General features: G+C 45.3%; 1 protein-coding gene across 2 annotated transcripts in view; it reads left to right on the forward strand.

Annotated features, from left to right (window-relative positions):
* Positions 1-22,003, forward strand: part of KCNAB1 (potassium voltage-gated channel subfamily A regulatory beta subunit 1) — a 359,570-nt gene that overhangs the window by 9,212 nt on the left and 328,355 nt on the right. The window contains exon 1 of one of the 2 annotated variants that reach the window (XM_025436029.3): positions 14,267-14,584. The exons of the other annotated variant lie outside the window; for it this stretch is intronic. Coding sequence (XP_025291814.1) covers positions 14,343-14,584 — 242 coding nt within the window. The 5' untranslated portion in view covers positions 14,267-14,342. Of the gene's footprint in view, positions 1-14,266; positions 14,585-22,003 lie in introns of those variants that run through there. 2 annotated transcript variants of the gene reach the window in all.

Genomic DNA, 22,003 nt, shown 5'->3' on the forward strand with positions numbered 1-22,003 from the left:
ACTGAACATGAGTAGAGGTGGAGCTCAGATCTGACAAGGACTTTGAAGGTGGGACACAAAGGAGTATTTATTTCATGTGCTTCACATGTACCCAGTGCCTATGACACATCACATCTTCCATCTGGGGCTTCTCATATTCATCCCAATGAATTCATACAAAAGCCCCATGGATCCTCAGTGAGGAAAAGGATGGCTCTGCTTATTCCCTTGCTATCTATTGTTGATTATTTTTCCTTCCTTTCTCATGAAGGAGATAAAATCTTCCCTGGACGGTCTCTTTGCTGGATATGCTCACATGTATTCCAGGTTACCTGTTGGAGCCATTGCTGTTCTCCTCCTTGCCTAAGGTCAGCCCTTCTAGTTCTTCCTCTATGTACTGACGATTCTGCTTCTCATGGGTTGGGGTAACATCATGGTGTGATTTGAAAATTTAGCCTTAGTTCTACAGCTTAATTTCATTTTTTACAGCTTAATTTCATTTTATGCAGCTTAATTTTATACTATATAGCTTCACTTATTTTTTTTTATATTTGTCCTGCAGTTTATTGCACATGAGAGACATTGTGTACCCTGCCTTCTCTGTGAGCCTCAGGGGCAGGCTGATATAAGCTCCCCTGTCAGGCCAGCCTCGGTCTGAATCCTGATTCCACCACACACTACCTAAGTGACCTCGACCTCAGTCTCCTCTCTTGTAAATGGGAATGACAATACTACGCATTCACAGAGTTGGGAGGATTAAGTGGGAGAATGTCTATAAAAGTTTCAGCACAGGGGTGAGCGCAGAAGGGGTCCTGCAGCAAATGCTATTATTACCATTCCCCCCTTTGAAGGCCACTAGCCTTCATCTGTTATTTTGCTCCCACACTCCTCTTCAGGCTGCATTCCTTCTGTGAGCATCCTAGCCTGGGAAAATTCGCCAGCCCTAAGAGAATGATCTTGATATCCTGCTTTCCTCCTTGCTTCATGTAGAACTCCATTCTTCTAAGATTTTCATTTATGCTCTCCTGTGAAATCCTTTCGGATTAACCAAGAATAAATGTCTGTCTGACATGTCTCCTCTCCAAGCACAGTGGATTGGCTCCTTGTCTCCAGGACAGAGAGGCCCAGGCTTAAATTTTGGCCGTGTTGTGGGGCCAGTTGTGTGAATTTCAGCAAATCACGTCTCCCCTGAGTTTTAATTTCTCCATCTATGTGGTGGAAATAAAAGCATCTGCATTATCTGCTAGGATGTTAAAGATGAGATAAAAGTATACATGTGAAAATGGTATATTTGCTATAGTATTATTTATTATCTTCTTTCTGACACATTGGGTCTAATTCAGTCTAGGGCATGGCTTGAGAGATTGATTTCCTCTCATCTGCTTTTCCAGCAAACATTGGGGTAAACACAGCTGTACATCTTTCCCAGACCCTGACCAAGGTTCAATGGGTACATTGACAAGGACCTGGACACCTGCCTTATCTCCTAGTATTGGCAAGTGTTTACTGAGTCCTTATTATCTACTGAACACTGTCCTTAGACTATTCATCTTAATCCCTACCAATGGTCTTGTGAGGTGGCTATTTTTGCTAGCTCTACTTCATGGGAGAGAGCCCAGGCTGACAAAAGATCCTGCCCTAGGTCAGATGCAAGGAAGTGATACAGCCAGTACTTGAACTTGAGTGGTTGGGCTGCAGATGTCACCTCTTAATCCTGTAAAACACTCTCTTTCCCTGGTTTGGATTGATTATAGATTGTGACCGAGATGTCACTTAAGGAATTTCACCTTGCACTTTCCATCACAGTATCCCTGATGCAGCAGGATCTGGGAATCTCAGCTTTCCCTCCCTTTTTGAGGTCTTTGAGTTTGGCCCTGCATATATCTAGGAGAAGCTTGGATGGGGAAAAGTCACTCAAAGGGAAAACAAAGGGCTGCATGATAGAGTGGACTGTGAATTTCAACATTTATTCAGGCTTCTCTCCCTGGAAGTTATTTCTATCAAAAGAGCTTTGTAAGAACAGAGGCTCTGGAAGCCCCCATGTGGCATCCTCTAGTCTTGGCCATCTCCCTCTCACGGGAGCTGGGAGAGGACGTAGATGTTCGACAGCAACGGCTTCCTTGGCCTTTCCAATTTTAGCTTGTAGTTGTCACTAAATGGCACATGCTAATTCACTGCTGTGTCCCTCACTTTGGCTTTGTGGGAGGAGGATGCAGTGTAGTTTTGAGAAGCACATGCTCACATCTGTCTGGAGATGACAATCCAAGCCATGTTGCCTTCCCCCAATAGCCTATCAAGCTACACGGAATGTCATCAAGTGTGTCTTCCTGTTTGGGAGAAAAATCTCCATTCCAAGGCAAGAGAAATTGGGAGTTTTGCGTGCACTGGTGCACACATTGCAACCCAACTGCAGACAGAAGCTTGCCAAATATTTCTTCAGCCACCAGGAAATTAAACCGGGCTCCAGACCAGATACCGGATTGTGGCTCCCAATCCCGAAGAGCTCCGGAACGTTTATTATGGTTAGGCTGTGAGGCAATGCCCTTCGCTGAATAAAGTCCATTGATTTTATTAAAGGTCATCCTTGCCGCTAAGTCCTGAAACTTCAGGGACGTGACCCAAGAGCGTTTATTTCTTACTCATGGGAGTCCAGTCAGGAGTAGGAAGTTGTGGCCCAGTGAGATCCAGGCTGATGGACATTCTGTCATCTTCACTTTTGTTTTCTAAGCTGGGCAGAGGCTGAGAACTGACACCGACTCTGTGGACAGAAGAGCGCGAGGCTCGTGCGAAGGCTCCTCTGCGGGCCAGGCCTCTTAAGTGCCACCTGTAGGCAGCAGTGACTGTCACGTGACCCTTCTGAACCACAAGGGAGGCTGGGAAATGTAGTCCCCACGTGGCCCCCCAAGGGAGAAGCAGGCAAGGGACCCTGGGCCGCAGGGGAGGTGCTGAGGCCCAGTCGGTGCCTGCAACCGGCAGGGGAAGGCAGTGCTTCACCCTCAGCGTGGCCGAGCCCCCCGGCCTGTGCATCTCTTTGGGCTTCTCTCCTTGGAGCTTACTTTGCTGTTTTATGGAGAAGGCAGCCACCCCTCGGAAACCTGTTGATGGTGGCAGGAGCAGGTGCATGGGAACCTGAGTCCAGGAGCACCTGCCGGGAGACCAGGGAGCTCGCTCACTCGGTCTGTGATTTCAGAGCTGGTCAGGTGTGTGTTTACAAGAAGAGCTCCTGTGACAGGACGTTCATCCAAACAGTGTAATTATCACTCCTACTTTTCTATGAGGCACCCACAGGAGTCTTGACGACAGACAAACCAGGCCCTCTGTTCCCAGCAGCAGGATACCACGTGCTTTTGAATGTAATATGATTACATAAAATGGCTTATCATTTATGGCTTGTGGCGTTCCTTCCTTGGCTTGACAAGAGCCTCGAACAAGATGCATGTCCGTGTTTGTGTGGGTTGATGAGGAATTGGAGGAAACATTGGCTAAGGGAATATGGGTTTGTACTCAGGATACTTTTTTTTTTTTTTTTTTTTTTTTTTTTTACAAATATCTCCCATTTAAGTTCACTTAAAAAAAAAAAAGTCAGAGCCCAAAGTGTATTCTGTAGCTTAATCTTCATACTGAATTTGATTATGGCAATGATTAGGGAGGAAACAAGCTGTCCACAAGGGCTGTTGACTTATTTCATTACCTCTGGGACAGAGGAGGTGATAGTCAGGATAAACAATTCTGTAAGTGCGGTGCATGAGGAAAGATCAGCTCTTTCTATCTCCAGGCTTAGTAATTGGAACAATGTGACTATCCAAACACCAGTTGCTTGTTGAACAAAATAGTAAATGCCTAAATCTGTTTATAATACTTTAGGTTCCAGATGGTCATTTATCCAAAAGAAATGGCAAAGAAGTACCAAGTTGAAATGTATTTTTAAAGTCTTTTCAGTTAAGTGAATTTCCAACAAAGTCAACATTCAGAATTCAAGGATACTCTTTTATAACCTTATATGTAATATTGAAAGAATTTCCAATAGTCAAACTAGAAAATTAAACAGAAATTCGTTCAAGGGGTTTGGTTGTCTATTACGTTCAATTCCAGGGATCTGGGGGGTACATAGGATGGGGTCCTTACCTGAATAATCTTGAGTCCTCGGAAGACAAGACAATACAGTTTTATTGGTGTGATCTGAGGAGTGGGAATGAAGTGCTACGGAAATAAAGGAGTGATTAGTTCTGCCAGGAGGTGAGGAGACAAGGGAGAGAAATGTCAGGAAAAAATAAACCCCAAATGCACCATTTCAAGGACTTTTACAAGGGTGTGCTGGAGCTCGTGGGACCAGGAGCCGGCAGGGGAGGCAGGTGGGAAGGGATGCGCGATCTGCAGCTCGTGAACAAAGTTGACCTGTTCGTAGGCTAGAAATCAGCTAAACCACTGAGTTGCTAGTGATGGGGAAAAAAAAGTCTGGGAGAACGGGCAAGACAGTGTTTCTGCGCGTGGAAGTTAGTCACAGGTAGGCCTTGTTCATCTGACATTGTCAGAGAATGGAAATGTTCACTCAAGCGATTTTCCCGGTATCTGAAACTTTCTAATTTAAGTGTCAAGGCTTTATTTTAACTTTTTCAACCTGAAGAAACAACTTGACAACTCCAGTTTATCTTAATAAATGTCAGCTTGTGTGCTATGTTAAAATGTCCTCAGGGACTATTAAGGAATCTAGAACTCTCTGCCTTGAAAATTAGAGGCTTCATTTTGCCATTTTATTTTTAAGTTTTGTCTTCTGTATTTCCCCCCTCTGTTGCTTTTCCCGTATCCTCACCTGGCTGTAAATTTTTCTCATTGCTGCCAGTTTGCCTGCCTCTAATCGCTTTTTCATCCAATTTGCTACCTTTCCTCTGCTGGGGAGTGGGAGGTAAGGAGCTCTGTCTTGCTTGAATTACGACCAAGGAAGAGTAAATGGTTTATGAATTGAGACATTCTCCCAGGAGGTTTGGGACATGGGCTTTGTGATGTCTTATTTGTTTATTCTTGGTGTGTTCTATCTAGCAGGATTGCTAGAAAGGTGACCTCTAAAAGATTCATTTGTTACTTGATTTGAACGAGCCTTTGAATCTGGGAAAATGCTGAAACTGCTTCGCCTTGAAGTTTATGTTGGAATAATCCTTAGGGATTTTAGGAAAGCAAACCTACCACACAGTACACAATTTTTCAAAATGTTGATGGGACAGTTGTACTCTAGGTTTTATAAATTTCCCAGCAGACAGAACATTCTATCACAAATAAAGTAAGCAAAGTGAAGCTTATTCATTTGTCTTCCGCAGCAGAAACACTCTGAGAGCTTCTCGGTGGACCATCTTTTTCAACTATATTGCCTTGAAACTTTGGTCAATCATTAAACATTTACAATTATTACATGGTGAAGTGACATTTCGAGAGGCAGTGTGGTCTAGTTAGGGATTTAAAATATATAAACTGATTTAGCTTGCTTATCTCTGCAGGGGTGGTATTGTTTTCCCCATTTTTCTGAAGAAGAGACTAAAAACTCCAGAGACAGTCACATCACACAGTAGTATATTGTCGGGCAAAGATTTAAACCCATCTGTCCGACCTCCAGGCCCAGGCTTCTGGAAACTTGCGCTTCATTCCAGTTCTTACGATAACTGATTCCAAATGTTGCCCAATTTATGTGGATGTTTCTTTCCTTGTTTGCAAAACAAGAGACTTGAAGCAGCTGATTTCTAAGACTTCTTAGAGCTCTAGTTAGAATCCTAGATGTTTTTAGATTTTTGTTAAGCGCCCCCAGAGAGGATGATGGAGAGGTAGCTTGGTTCGGATGGGATGATCCCAGTGACCTCACAGCGGGGCATCGTACCACAAAACGGGACCTGTACCTTCTTAGGCCTTGCTTTTATGGCTGCAGTTGTAGAGCCGGGTCCCAGGCTCCTGGCCTGGTCTCTGACAAGGTCCAGACCCCAAAAGGATAACGTGTGGCAGAAAGGGGGTGAGCCCACGGCAGAGCACGTGGAGCAGGGACCACGCAGGTGTGGGAGGCTTTGCAACATTCACATCTGCTTCCTGAGTCACCGCTTTAGGAGTGACGGAGGGATTTCTTACCAGATGAAGAACAAGTCACCTTTATCAAACGATCCTTCACTTCTCCTTAGAAAAGAGGAAGTTGTATTTAAAGCCATCCCATCATCCAGCAGCCCTGCGATCCCTAGCACCGAAGTCCCCTGAACACGGGCTCCATCTATCGAGGTCAGCCACGTCGAGCTCTGCCCACGGTCAACCCTAGGGGACACTATCTGTGCGGACGACAGCATCCACGGCAGCATGCGGGGGCGGTAACATGGCAGGTATCATAATAACAACCGTTTATTCTGTGCCAGGTACACCAAACACCAGCGCTTTCTTGGATCTTCACAACCTTATGAGGTAATAGGGCGAGGCGTATTTTCCAGAGCAACTAACTGGGATTCAGAGGATTCAGAGGTGCCTGTGGTCAATCCACTAGCGTGCTGTAGGGGTAGGATTCCAACCCGAGTCTTTCGGATTTTATAACCCAGGTTCTTTCCACTATATTCCACCCCCGCTCCATGGAAGTTCTTCTAAGTCAGGCCAACGCAGACCAGGATAGGGGAGGAACATGTTCATAGCATCCTGGAAACATTACAGGTGTTGTAATGTTCATGACTCAACAGCTTGTGATCACGATACTATCCTATTTCAAACCTTTCAGGGCTGACATCACTTAAAAAGAGAGTACAAAGCCTATATAGAGGAGCAAAGCCCCATCTTGCACCCTCCTTCCTCCTCACGTACTCTTTGCCAAGGTATTCTGTGCCCCCCAATAGCCATCTTTCAAGATATTTCTGGCCACAGAGCACACTTTTGTATTTTGGGGTCCCATTGGCCATTTCCTTTGCATTAGACTCAGACCAAAGGCCACATTTTGGCATCTTTTGGGACCTCCTGCAGAAGAAACAAGATACTCCCGCCCAAAGTGACGAGGGGAGCTTTGGCTGCAAATGCCAAAACTCTACTCAAAGATACTTTCTGGTTGTAGATGTGGACCAGTGTGGTGGGATAAACGCAGGATGCCCGTGAAATCCCAAGGGCCAGTCCTGCTCACAAGCTCTTCACAGGCCAAGGAAGAGCCCTGTAGATGTGGTCACCTACAAGTAGGCTCCATTTTTCTAAAGCAAGGCTATCAGGTATATGCCTCTGTATATATTTGCAATATGATGATCGTACATTAAGGAGGGGTTGTTTGAAGTTATAATGCGAAAGAACATAATATACAAGCAGCAGGGATAAGGAAAAGAGGTAAGTGAGGAGGGGAGGCAGTGCCTTCAGAGCTGAGGCTGGCTTGACGGGGCTTTCCATTTGTCCCCTGCTGTAATCCCTGCGCTGTCACATGTGCTCCCTTCCCCATCCTACTGGAACTGTTGTTTTCCATTCCAAGGAAACTATGGCCTAAAACAAGGTGAGGGGATTGGCTCTAGGAAAGGGCAAATGAATGATGAACAGAGAGACACTGAAGATTAGGCTTCTTGCTTGATTGCAAACTTCTGGAAGAACTCTCACCGCTGACCCACCTTTCCTTCACTGCTGATGTTGCTTCCTCTACTCCACCCAAGACTGGGTTTTGGTGTCTCCTCCCTCACCGTAGCTCAGGGTGCACTGCTTTGTGAGCTTTACTGGTCTCTCTCCTCCTGCTACTGGGAGCTACTCAAGGGCAGGGTGATGGTTTCTTCATTGTGTTGTGTTGATGTGACACACATATTTAACTGCGGCCTCACTACGCACGCCTAGCTCCCAGGTGCTCCTGCGAAAGTGGAGAGAAGATGGCAATGACAAGAGGAGAGGCTCCTCTGAGGACTCCCAGTAAGACAAGGCAGGCGTCTCAGTCACGTGAGTGCTTGCCTGTCACAGCATCGCCTGTGGAGCACCAGTGAGCAGACACCTGAGCAGGAGCAGGATCCGAAGTGCCCATGAACAGCTCTGATGTGCAGTCTGGTGTCCCTTGTCCGAACCCATTTGGGCAGAGCCAGCACTCCTTCACTCCAGCCATGGAAATACAGTCTTGTAATCCTAGGCCTACCAGCTCTGGTCTCAGTTTTAGGCCAAGACAATTTTTAGGTGATTGTGATGTGCCCATAAATCCAAGATGTGGTGTTTCACAGGTCATTCTTTAGCCAAGACAAATTTTAAAGTAGGCTATAAATGTGATCGGTATATTCCAAGAATAATAGCGACAATCCCCGGGGCCTGGTGTCTCAGAGAACTAGCTAATAATTCATTGAATCCAAGCCTGTCCAGTCAAACAGGAAGGGTCCTCGCCTCTGCAGAATGTCTAGCCCAAGTAGTTTTTAAAACTCACCGAACACCAGACCTAGAAGAATCTTAGAGATAACTTAAGTCTGAGCCCATAGAAAACTAAGGGGACAGAGAGGTCAAGGCCTGCCCAAGGTCACACAGTTACCTATGAAGGCGGAGCAGGTGTGGGTAAAGCCTGCTTGCCACCCAGACCTACGTGAACCTCTCTTTGTGACTTTCTAAATCTCAGCACCCCATTGGCAGAAGGTGACCAGAAACCCCTCTCTCCTCGGGTGGCCCTGTCACCGGGGCAGGCGGGAGGAGGAGACTGCATATACTTAAAGATTCTGAACGGATTCTTGAGACACAGAAGGAGAGCAAAGCAGACATTACCGCCCCTCCTGCTGCTCAGGGGCATTTCTTATAGGCTTGGACATTTAGTTGAAAGCCGACCTTAGGGGATCCCTGGGTGGCTCTGCAGTTTAGCGTGTGCCTTTGGCCCAGGGCGCCATCCTGGAGTCCCGGGACTGAGTCCCACGTCAGGCTTCCTGCATGGAGCCTGCTTCTCCCTCTGCCTGTGTGTGTCTCTGCCTCTCTCTCTCTCTTTCTATCATGAATAAATAAATAAATAAATCTTAAAAAAAAAAAAAAAAAAAGAAAGCCGACCTTAATTTGCGTTGACAGTCAACGGGGCCACTGGTATCCTTGTACTCGGAGTTTCTACTTGGGGCGCCTCACTGGCTCAGTCAGTAGAGCATGTGACTCTTGATCTTGGGGTTATAAGGTTGGGCCCCATGTTGGGTGCAGAGATTACTTAAAAAAAATCTAAAAAATATATATATGTAGTCTCTACCTCCCACCTTCAAACTGGGACCTTTTATTACAGTGAGCTGCTTTTAGAACTTCATGAAAAGAGACTTCAGTTTCCGACTAATCGTGGCTTGCTCATCCCTCTCTCCTCTCCCTGGCCTGGCTCCATCCTCAGAGGGCGGAAATAGAGAATGATATGTTGAAGAGGGCTCAGGTCTCATTTTCCGTGACTGCTTTTCCAGGTCACCTCTGCTGCTTCCTTGGTGGGAACCTCCACGGCTCACAGAGTTAGATGTAACTAGTGGCTCACGTAAGTGGGAGAATAGTAGGTCTGACTTTATTTGGAAACGCCTGTTTCTTCTCGACTCTATCCTAGTGTTGTTGTTCTTCTGACTTTTCTGACCTTCTCTCTAGAAGCTCTTATTTCTCCCGTGAGACTCAGCTTTTTTTTTTTTTTTTAAGGTTTTATTATTTATCCATGAGAGACACAGAGAGAGAGAGAGAGGCAGAGACACAGGCAGAGGGAGAGGCAGGCCCCACGCAGGATTCGATCCCAGGACTCCAGGATCACGCCCTGGGCTGAAGGCGGTGCTAAACCGCTGAGCCACCTGGGATGCCCAGGACTCAGCTTTGAATGCTCGGTTGAAAATGGAAAGATTGAAAGGATAGCTTTTGGGAATCCAAGCAAGCAAACCATTAATACCTGTGGAATGTTGATTGTGCACAAAACACCACACCAGTTTTTATGGAGGTTACAAGCTTATACCAGATATAGTCCATCTCTCCCCTCAAAGAGCTTATAATTTAGGTGAGGAGTTAGATATGCACCTGTCAGAGGTACCTAGTACCTGGGACAATATATTATGAGCCTGTTTCTCAAAGTAGGTACCAGTACCACCAGTGGACAAGGAGATGATTTTAGTGGGTACACAGGTAGGGCATTAAATAACTTTGATTCACATTGTAAAGATAATATATTCCTGTTTCCGTTTCCTTTCCATTCTTCTGATTACCTTAAAAAAAAAAAAAAGAAAGAAAGTCTCAGGTTTTTGCCAAAAATTTTCAAACACCTAATACCTTTTAATTTCCTCAATAAAAAACAAAAAGAGGTAGGACTCTGGTTCAGAACATTTGCACACCAACAGTGTCCAGCAGCAATTTAATAATATTCTTCATTCTTATTACACTTATTTTCAAGAGTTTACACTCTATTTTATTCCAAGTGATAAAGTTTTTCTGTGTATAATGCTAGAGTTATAATGTTTCCCTACTAAATTTCTTAGTTTGGGCTGACATGGAAAATTACTATAGACTGTGTGGTTTCAGCAACAAACATTTATTTTTATTTTCATTATTTTTCACAGTTCTAGAGATTGCGATCTCAGCACGGTTGGGTTTTGGCGAGAACCTTCCTCCTGGTTTATAGACAAACATCTTTGGCTGTGGCCTTACAAGGAGGAAAGAGAGCTAGCTCGCTCTCGGGCCTCTTCTTATAAAGGCACTAATCCCAGGGCGCCTGCGTGGTTCAGTCAGTTAAGTGTCTGCCTTTGGCTCAGGTCATGATCCTGGGGTCCTGGGACTGAGCCCCGCTTGGGGCTCCCTGCTCAGCAGTGGGGCGTCTGCTCCTTCCTCTTCCTCTGCCCTTCCCAAGCTCTCTCTCTCTTAAGTAAATAAATAATTTTTTTTTAAAGGCACAAATCCCATTCACGAGGGCTCTACTCTCGTGATCTCATTGTCTCCCAAAGGCCTTACCTCCTATTCCCATCACGCTGGAGATTAGATTTCAACATGTGAATTTTGGAGGGACACAAACACTCAGCTCACAACACTAAATATATTCATTTAGGTTAAAAAAAAAAAAAAGAAAGACAAATCAGGTTAATTCCAAATAGTAAACAAATAATGGTAAAGGTGGTATAAAAATATGGCAGAGGGCAGCCCGGGTGGCTCAGGGGTTTAGTGTCGCCTTTGTCCTGGGTCATGATCCTGGAGTTCCGGGATCGAGTCCCGCGTCGGACTCCCTGCATGGAGCCTGCTTCTCCCTCTGCCTGTGTCTCTGCCTCTCTCTCTCTCGCTCTGTGTCTCTCATGAGTAAATAAATAAAATCTTTTTAAAAAATATGGCAGAAATCATCAAGTTTGTGCAAATATTTGGAAGCAGTTTACAAGTGTCAAGTGGGTGCTTTAGGAGTGAATTGCAAGAGGAATTTCAGGGAATGATCAGATACCAGAGGCTAGGAGGTCGGGGAAGAATTCCTAGAGGAAGTAAGGCCTTTGTAGGACATGGGAGGAGGGAGGTCATGTGACCAAAGCTATGGTGGTGGATGGGGTGGGAGTAGGAAGCCTGTTGGATTGGATGAGTCGTTCGTGTCCAGGAGTCATAGTTGGAGGAGAGGTACAGCTGGAATCACAAAGTGGAGAGACCCTCCCCACAAAGTGAGGACATTTGGCCTTTTTTTTTTTTTTTTTTTGCCTTTTTATTTTGAGATAAATATTGAATCACATGCAGTTGTAAGGAACCATACAGATAAATCCCTTTGCCCGGTACTCCCAATGATATCTTGCATAACTATAGTTCAATATCACAATTAAGAAATTTTTAAAAAAAATTTTTTAAAATTTTTATTTATTTATGATAGTCACACAGAGAGAGAGAGAGAGAGAGAGGCAGAGACACAGGCAGAGGGAGAAGCAGGCTCCATGCACTGGGAACCCGACGTGGGATTCGATCCCAGGTCTCCAGGATCGCGCCCCGGGCCAAAGGCAGGCGCTAAACCGCTGCGCCACCCAGGGTTCCCACAATTAAGAAATTGATGATGATACTAGCAAGCCACTGACCTTACTCCGATTTCATTGATTTTGCTTGCGCTCATTTGTGTGTGAGTATGTCTTAGTTCTATGCCATTTTATCACACGTGTAGAGAGGTGTGGCCACGACCATCATCAAGACACATGACAGTTCCAGCACAGGAATCCCTCATCTAGGGGCACCTGGGGGGCTCAGTGGTTGAGCATCTGCCTTTGGCTCAGGTCATGATCCCAAGGTCCCGGGATTGAGTCCCACATCGGGCTCCTCGGAGCCTGCTTCTCCCTCTGCCTCTCTCTCTGTGTCTCTCATGAATAAATAAATAAAATCTTAAAGAAAAAAAAAAGAATCCCTCATCTACCTTTTTATGGACAGAGTCACCTCCCTCTCTTTCCTCTTCTCTAAGCCCTGGCAAGCACTAATTGGTTATATCTATATAATGCTATATATCTGTATAATTCATCTCTATAATTCTGCCAAGACATGATACAAATGAAATCATATAGTAGGATGACTTTCTTTTTTACTCTTAAAGGCTTTACTGAAAAGTTGGCAAGATAAGACATATATTAAACCATTAGAAAACAAGATAAATAATGATAGCCTGACAGAGAAATTGGGAAGCTGGGAAGGAGTGTTTGTGATGTGGTGGGAGAGGAGGAGAGCAAGTGAGTCCTATTTTACATGCGTAATTGGCCTTTTTTCCACTCAGCATAATTTCCTTGAGATCCATTCAACTCGTTGCTTGTATCAATAGTTCATTCCTTTTTATTGCTGAATAGTCTTCTGTAGTTTGGATATATCACAGTTTAATCATTCACCGATTGTAGAAAATGTGGGTTGTTTCCAGTTTTGGGCTGTTATGAATAAACCTGTTGTGAACATCTGTGTATAGTTTTTTGGTGTGAACATAGATTCCATTTCTCTGGGGGAGATATTCAAGAGTACAATTGCTGTGTCGTATGGTAGGTTTGGTAGGTTTGGTTTTTATAAGAAACTGTCACACTCTTTTCCGATGTACATTCCCACCAGCAATGTGTGCATGATCCAGTTTCTCCGGATCCTTGCCAGCATGTGGTGTTACTGGCATTTAAATTTACTAATCTGATAGGTGTGTAGTAATAAGTCACAGGGTTTAATTTGCATTTCCCTAATGGCTAATGATGTTGAACATGTTTCATTTGCCATTTATATATTTTCTTTGATGAAATGTCTGTTAATATCTTTTGTCCCCCAGCTAATTGAATATTTATGTTTTTATTGTCGCATTTTGGGAGTTCTTTGTATGTTCCAGATATAAGCCCTTTGTTGGATATGTGGCTTGCAAATATTTCCTTCTAGTCCATAATTAGTTTTTTATCCTCTTTACAGGATCTTTCATGGAGAAAAAGTTTTGGAGGTTGATAATATCCAATTTACTAATTTTTCCTTTTGTGGATTGTTGTTTGGATGTCAGGTCTAAGAACTCTTCACTTACCCCCAGGTCTTGAAGATTTTCTCCTACATTTTGTCCTGGAAGTTTATAATAAAGTTTGATATTTAAGTATGTGATACATTTTGATTTTTTGTATAAATATGAAGTTTAAATGAAGGATTCATTTATTTTTGTTCTTGTTTATAAATGTCCAATTGTTCCAGTAGCATTTGTTGAAAAGCTTATCCTTCTCTTATTGAATTGCTCTTATACCTTTGTCAAAAGTCAGTTGGGCATATTTGTGTAGGCCCTCTGCTTTTTATAACCATCTTTTTATTTTTTTATTTTTATAAATTTATTTTTTATTGGTGTTCAATTTGCCAACATTTAGAATAACACCCAGTCCTCATCCTGTCTTACTGATATTTCCTATCATTTGATAGCAACATCTTGAAAAGAAAAAGGTTAACGGACCTTCTGCCCAAATGAATCATGCCACTAGTATAATAAATTATTTGATTATGAAATACTTGATAATTTAGAAAGGTCTCATTACATACCCATGAATCATCTGCAGGGCCTTATGATCTTTATGAGAACAGAACATTTGGCTTATATCCCACCAAAATATTTCCTTTTACCTAAATAGAAAGACATGGGAAAGACTGCCCATATTTTTTCCCCAGGGCCAATACATAGTTGTTGAAGTTTGCCTTTGGGAACTTTACAGGGAGGAGAAAAGTGATTGGACTTTGTCAGGGTGTTTTCTTTTTTCTTTTTCTTTCTTTCATTTTTTTTTTTTTTTTTTTACAAAGTCTCCAACAGAGACATGTAACCAGCATCTCTGCCAGGGACTCAAGAGTCTGCTCACACACACAAAAATAAGAAGGGGCATCTAAGGAAAATGAGTTGAGCCCTTTTAGGGACATGCCAAGCCAGATAACCCAAATTAATCATAGCAAGATACAGCCAGTCTCAGGGCTCAGTACCATGAAATTCGCTCTGCTTCCTTAGGTTTTGAAACATGCATCTGTATAAACCTGCCTGTGCGGACATCCCCAGCCCCAAGCTGGGTCTGCCTAAATCCAGCGAATCAGCCCTGAAATGTAGACGGCACTTAGCCGTGACCAAGCCTCCACCCCAGGCAGCCTGCTGGCCGGTTAGGCCTAGTGGAGCAGCAGAACGGAAATATCTGGAGAAGTTTTTACGTGCTCATGGGATTTCATTGCAGGAAACCACCAGAGCCGAGACGGGCATGCCTTACAGGTACTTGCTGGTTGCACTGGCACGCGAGCAGGGCGCTGCGTTGAGGTCGAGGGGTGCTGTTACTAAAGGGATAAGGCTTGAAATGGCAAACCAAGCACCATCTAAAAAATGAAGATGGGGAGCCCTCTTCTTTGGCTACCTTAGTTTTTCAAGCTTTAGATGGTCTACTTTCTCTTTGCTCAAAAGGCCCCGTGGAAGACAGGCAGGCTCCCCTGTGGAAGCTCCTAACCATGTGCTGCCAGGAGAAATAGCTTTGGCTTGGAGTAGGTCGGTGACTTAGGTCAGAATGAAGAATGGGGGCTCTATTCTTCTTTAGGGGATTTATAAATTAAGAGTAGGATTTAAAAAAAAATGTTACCTGGGCTTCAAGGCTGTTATTTTCATCTGAGCCTGAATCGTGTGGTCTGTGTTAATGGTTAATAAAACAGTGCATGAAACTGAGCAAGTTCTTCTTGAAATGACGACACTTTTTTTTTTTTTTTTTTTTTTTTATCATTGCAGCCCAAGATAAATTACTGGTTGTTCTCTAACCTTCTAATACCATCATTTATTCTGTGAAAGATTAACAAAAAGGAGAAGTGTTCCCCTGGTATGGGGTTGGATGTGTAATCTTTATAAATTGCTCTGAGATGGGAAGTATCATTCTTTGTCAGAGCAATTATTGTCCAAAGCTCTGTGAGATAGGCCAGTGCTTAGCTAAATTACCTGGTGGCACCGCACAAGTGCTTCCTTGACAAATGCCTGGAGTTTTAAATATCCAGGAAACTGAGCAAAAGCCGTTCGGGAGGACAAGAGTGCCGAAAATGGGGAAAGAATTCATTTAGCATTGCTAAGGAACAGTTGTCTCCAGTCCCAGCTCCTGTCCCAGCTCTGCACTCCACAGAGTGGGATTGTTTTTGCATGGATGTGAAGTCCCCAGGGATTTCGTCTTTCTGTAATGTAAAGGTCTGTTTTCATGGAGTAGCTACTGCTCTAGTTTACCAGCTAATTTGATTAATCAAACAATTTGCAATGAAATGACTTCTTTCTGCAGAGAGCAACGTATTTCACACAGACTCGATGCAGTTAAGGGCTCCAGGCAGACAAGGAATGAGCTCCTAGAGGTTTGCAGGGCATGAGGTAGACCCGGGGCAGGCCCACCCCGTCGTGCCTTGGAAGTGGAGCCTGAGAAGAATCTAAGCACCTTTCCGAGACAACTCGCGGCTCCCCACGCTGGCTGTTCCTCGTCCTCCTTTCCTGAATCTGGCTTCCACCAGGAGCCACCGTCTCCCTCTGCCTCTTCGCCTTCTCTCCTCGATCCTCAGTGGTGGCAGGGGGGTGAGGTCCGAATACAGATGAGGGGGGTGGCAGATCTCTGTCTCTGCGTCTCTGCCACAGCCTGGGTGGCGTTACCATGAGCCCTGGCATAGAGCTGCAGGGGGCATGGCTCCTTCCAGAGTTCGGGTCTGGATATCAAGGAGCCTTTGCGGTGTGTGCCGACGTCCAGATGAAGATATGTCCTAGGATAGTGTTTTTCCGACCGTTTCAAAGCAGAGGAATTGTCCCTCCTCAAGTGGTTAAACGCAAAGGGGTCCTTGTTGAAGGTGGAAGCCCGGAGCCCTGCCTGCTGGAGGGGGCAGGCTTCCCCAGTCTGGCTCCCGAGGCGGCCCTGCCAATCCCACACTCCTGTGGTTTGAGGGCACAGTTCCAAGGCGGCTCTTCCTAATGCCTTGGAGAGCAGGGCCCTGTGGCCTTGAGGATGTCCCGTCACAGGGGCAGGCTCTTGGGCAAGGGTAGGTGCCCCTGGATCACACCGGTAAGAGGTGGGACCTAGAAGATAGCCATTTCCAGATCAGAATTTGAGGAGAGACAAGTGCACCTAAATGGATAATTGGCCCCAGGAAATAGCCAAAGTTCTGAGTTCTGAGGGGCTGGCGGTGTTGTCACCCCATCCTCCATTACATGCCTCCCTCCCCCTCCTTCCTTTCTCCAGATTTCCATAGTAATTTGTCTGTTCTTTGGAGACCCGTATTAATCATCCTTATTTAAAGCCTTGTCCTTGTAACATTAGGGAGGGATTTTTAGGGAAGAGAATACAGGTTCTCTCAGTCCCCCCCCACCCCCCAGCTTGGCTTTTTGCCATGACATTTTTTTTTCTTTTTGGGTTTTTCACTTTAATTCCAGTATAGTTAACACGCAGTGTTGTATCAGTTTCAGGGTGTACAGCGTAGTGGTTCAGCTCTTCCGTACATCACCCGGTGCTCCTCACCCGGTGCTCCTTGACCTCCCTCACCTATGTCACCCATCCCCCCCCTTCCCCTCCGGCAACCATCTGCTTCTTCTCTAGAGTTAAGACTCTGTTTCTGGTTTTCTCTCTTACTTCCTCCCCCTTTGTCCATTTGTTTTGTTTCTTAAATTCCACATGTGAATGAAATCCTATTGACTTCTTAGAAACGTAGGTGGTGTTGGGTGAGAAGGTGAATTTCATATTCTTTCTTCCTTACCCTCATTTCCATCCCTCGCCTTCCCAACTGTGGCTATGTCAAAATACCCTGTGCAACCTGTCTTTTTCTATTTTCTTCCTTTTGAAGGGTATTATTGCACGTAGAGTGGAAAGAGAATGGAAATAGTGGAAAGAGAATGGGCTTTGGAGTTAATCAGAACAGAGTTCAAATCCCAGCTCTTTTGACCTCCAACCCGTGTGACACTGAGCTGGCTGTGACATGTAAGTGCCTAACACACAGTAGGTGCTCGCTTCTTGCTTATTCTCTAGCCTCTGTGATCCATTCTAGGGGCAGAGGATGGAAGGCCCTATAGCTGGAACGTACAAATGGGGAAGACAGAACATCTTAAAGGAATATAAGAATATCTTATGATAAGATAGAATGTCCCTTAGAAGGAATAAAAAAAATCTGCACTAATTCACAATCTGTGTAGGTTTTCATGCTGAGCTTTAGAATTCTGAGAGTTCTGGAAGATCCCATAAGCTGTTTTCTCTTCCTAATTTGGTCAGATGCCATTGCAGCCTCCAGCCCAATACCAGCTGCTTGGGTCCCTCGATCATCTGTGAGAGAGCATTCTGTTGTGTTTCCATGGAGACTTGGTTTTATTTCTAACTGAGGGTGACCAGGAGAGGGAAAAAATCAGTAAATATGCAAACACATGTATCAACTGAAAAGAAACTGGAGGAAATTGTTTGAACGTGGTGCACAAAGTGCCAAGTTGCTGTGTAGATCCTTCTGTTGGCTTAGAGTTTTTCGCAAAAATAGAAGGTTTTTGTGGATTCATCTTATTAGTGTCTATATAATAGTTACCCAGGAGGGTCCTTTAGTCATTCCTAAGAGGTTGAAAGTTAATTGTCTCCATTACACAGCATTGAAATCTGAGCCAGATAGTAAACCTGAGCTTAGTTCAAGATTAAAGAACACTAAGTAGTCGTTTTATGGCTAAAACACACAAAAAATATCTAGACTGAGTAAGGATGTAGCAAATATTCAGCTTTGAAGCAATTTTATAATTAGCCAGGAGGAACTCCAGCAGGTGTAAAATGAAGGTCTGATGCAGGGGTCAGCAAACAGGGCCTGTGAAAGGCCAGGGGGTAAATATTTTAGGCTCAACGGGCCGTGTCCACCGTTGTCACAACTACAGAACGGTGCCACTGTAGGGTGAAGGCCGCCACCGACAGGAAGTGGAGGGGGGTGTGCTTGCGGTCCCACAAAACCGTATGCAGGGGCTGAGGGATGACACGAGTTTTATGTAAGTTTCACATCTCGTGAATCTTCTTCCTTTTTTTTCTCCCAAATCGTTAAAAAATGTACGAGCCAAGCTTGGCTTGAGGAACAGACAAAGGTAAGTGGCAGGTCGGCATTGGCCAATAGGCCGCAGTTTGCTGACCCCTGGTCTAGAAAGCAAAGCTGTCAGGCGCATAGCTTCTTTGTTTGTTTGTGTTTATTTTTAAACCTCTTTTTTCCAGAGGTAGTTAAGGTACCCAAGAGCGTCTCATTGAGAAAAACAAAAATACCAAATCAGAAGGAGTGAATTCAAGGAGCATTAAGAGCAGGAAGGGGCCAGGCTCTGTGTTCTCCAGGGGCACGAAATTGCAAAGAGTGAAGCGGCGCTCTTGACGACAGTCGTGCAGTTCTTGCAGGAGGTGGGCACAGGCCAGTTGCTCAGTGTGGGCACATCTCTTTTTAATCTGGAGGCCAGAGAGGATTTCTCTCGTGGTTCTTCACTACATAAATAATAACATCGTTTAGTCATCTCGCAGAGTTCGAAAGGAAACGTGTCTCACCATATGCCTAAAAAAGAGAGGGGCGGAAATGCACGCTTACAAATTGAATTTTGCACAATTCGGAGCGTACCACCCTCCTTTCCTCCCTTGCTTTTAACCATTTTTTGTTTCTCCTGTCGGAATCTGTCCTTAGGATCTATTGAGAAGATGTCTTTTTTTTTTTTCCACCTCACACATGACCTCTTACTGACTTAAAACGGCCTCACGGAGCATTGTAATAAATTACTCTCCAAATGGTGTATAAGAAGACGAAAATAATCTTTTATCAAACCATGTGTTTCCATGCCTGGCATTGTGTCCAGAACAGAAATATTTGAAGCAGAACCCAACTAAAAGGCAAAAACTACCACCTGCTCGTAGCACCTCTCCCATCAGCTTTGCCGCAGTGTCTGAGGTTTTCTCCAACTGGAGGCCTCGGTTCCGTTACAGTAGAAGCCTGGAAGCTAAGCTGACAGGCAGCCCACCTAGGAGGAGACATGTCGGGCAGGTGTGGCCTGAAAACAGAGAAGGCAGGAAAGGAGGTTTCTAAAGCAGAGCAAGAGGAAAGCTTGGGTGTCGAGGCACATGTGTGGAGGAAGAAGAGGGCCCCAACGCCAGAGAGAATCCTCACCCAGCCACTGCTTTCTCCAGGATGTTGGGCAGAGCGTCTGGGAGCATCTATTACCTGGTCTCTACACGGAGATCCTTGTAGAGACCAGGTAATAGATTCACTCTGGGAACCTTTGCCTGGGTTCTGTCAAAGTGAGAAGGTGGCGTCCCAGCTGCAGGATTGGATGGCCACCTTCTCCTTCCCTGCTTCCCTGATGCCCGGCTGCCTTACCCAGAGGATGAAAATGAACCCTCCTCACAGGGTAATACCGTTTGTGTAAAGGCCCAAACAGTAGGCACCCGGGAAGGCCTATCCCCTTGTAGCCCTTTCCCCTTTCTTGTGATTCCTGTAATACAGCGCGGAAACGGAAAATGATTTTTATTCCCAAATTGAACTCACTGTCATCCTTCCAGCTAGCCCCCCGCCCCACCCTGGCCCCAAACAAAAATCCCTTCACAATGCATTCCCGTGACCTACTTTTTTCACGGAGCACTTGGCACACTTGGACCCGCTTGAAAAGTGGCTATGGCCATGACCATGAAAAATCAAAAGCCTAAAAAAAATAAAAAAAATAAATGGCTACATGTGCAGGGTTATTTTCTACATTAAAAAAAGGGCGCCTACATGATTTATTTTAGACTGGCCTGCTTTTGGTCAGTTGTGAGGCCTGGGCTAAAATTTGCTGTGACTGCGGCTCTCCTGGCATCAACATTTCTGGAGGAACATCGGTGTCACTGAGATGGTTCAGACTCAGAACCTGTGTGATTATATGAAATCTGAATAGCCTGCTGGGGAAGGGCCTGGAAGGCTTGGTGAAAGGGGCCTATTCAGAATGGGGCAGACTGTTTATTTCCTCTTGAATGTAACAGGGGTTCTAAAATAAGTATGTTTTAAAAGTGTCAGTTTAGATCGAAAACCCTTTAAAAATTTAAGCAAAAGTGAGAGAGGAGTGCCACTTGGATTCGAAGTATTATTTTTATTCCTTTTTGAAATTTCCACGTATGTTTCTCCAGGGGGAGCGTTGCTTCGTTTTTCCGTAGCTGAAGGAAAACATCTGAAATTCGGGGCTCGGGAGCAACACCGGGTTCTATTAACCCACGTTTTTCTCATGTAGAAATTGGTGGTGGTGGTTTCACAATGAGAAAAAAAAAATGAGCATTTAGCCTGAGTTTTCCTGACCCAGGAGCTACTGTAGGTCACATATGTTTTCACTCAAGGAGGAAAAAACAACAAAAAACTTCCGAATTTCCCTGCAGTGCCCAGGAGTGCCGCTAAGATGTGCTGTTTCATAAAGAAAAGGAAGCCCCCGGGCTCCTGACCCGCAGCTCGCAGAGATCTGTGAATTGTGCCCAGGCCGTGCTAGGCCACGGCTTCCACTCCCATCTGCGGGTTTCCCTTGATTGTGAAAATTAAGAAATCCCTCTTTTGATGCCACTTGGGAAGTTTCCCGTGGTGAGAAAAAACAAGAATTTATGGCCAGCGTCCTCCCAGGATTTGGGGACCCTGATGCCTACAGCAGGCCTGTGTCCCCGTAACCCGGGTGAGCCAGGTGTCTGGCTGCGCAGATTTCTGTGTCTGGGGGCTTCGGGGCCACAGCACAGAGCCTGGGGGCGGCCCCTGGGGTGGAGAGGGGGTGCTTCACGCTTTGGCCTGGCTTTAGAGAATGTTCCGTTGATGTGTTTTGCAGGCACCTGGTCGCAGTGGAGCGGGCGGCTGCAGGGAGTCTGGAGGAGCGCGGGCCGCCGGCCCCCGCAGAGGAGCCAGCCCCTGCTCACACCCCCGCTGCCTAGGCCCGGCCCCAGATACACAGGTGGGGAGTGGTGCCTCCCGCCTCTGCACTCGGGGCGCAGCTTCACCTCTCTGGGTCACCCTCCACACCCGCTGCCTTAGTCCCCAGCCGGGGATGCTTCTAGCTCCTCATCCAGCTCGTTATCAACCGCCGCTCCCTAAGGTTTCGATGGTACATCGTGTAATACATGCCGGTGCCCAGGTGAAGAGATGTTCTAGGTCTCTGTGTTTCAAACAATTATAAAGAAAAAGAACACTTCTCCCCCCAACCCCCCCGGACAGGGGAAAGCAAAGCTGTCCCGGTTGATGGGGTGGGGTGGGGTGGTCTGTAAATATGTCACAGCCAAAGAAATGAACCTCTAATCATGGGAGTCCAGGTGGTAGAGGAGCAATTTTTAGGCAATCTACCTATTTCTTAAAACCAGATTATTATTATTATTATTTTAGAAAGATTTTATTTATTTATTCATGAGAGACACAGAGAGAGAGAGAAAGAGAGGCTGAGACCCAGGCAGAGGGAGAAGCAGGCCCCATGCAGAGAGCCTGACGCGGGACTTGATCCCGGGTCCCCAGGATCACACCCTGGGCTGCAGGTGGCGCTAAACAGCTGCGCCACCGGGGCTGCCCAAAACCAGATTACTAAAAAGTAAAAACAAAACTTCTAATTTGAAGATAATTTCAATCTGTCATACAACTTGTAAGAATAATACTAATAACTTTTCAGCCATTTTTCTTCTTAACATATTGTTTGCATTTTGCCCCATTTGCCTTG

Source organism: Canis lupus, chromosome 23 (assembly GCF_003254725.2).
Source record: "Canis lupus dingo isolate Sandy chromosome 23, ASM325472v2, whole genome shotgun sequence".
Lineage (NCBI taxonomy): Eukaryota > Metazoa > Chordata > Mammalia > Carnivora > Canidae > Canis > Canis lupus.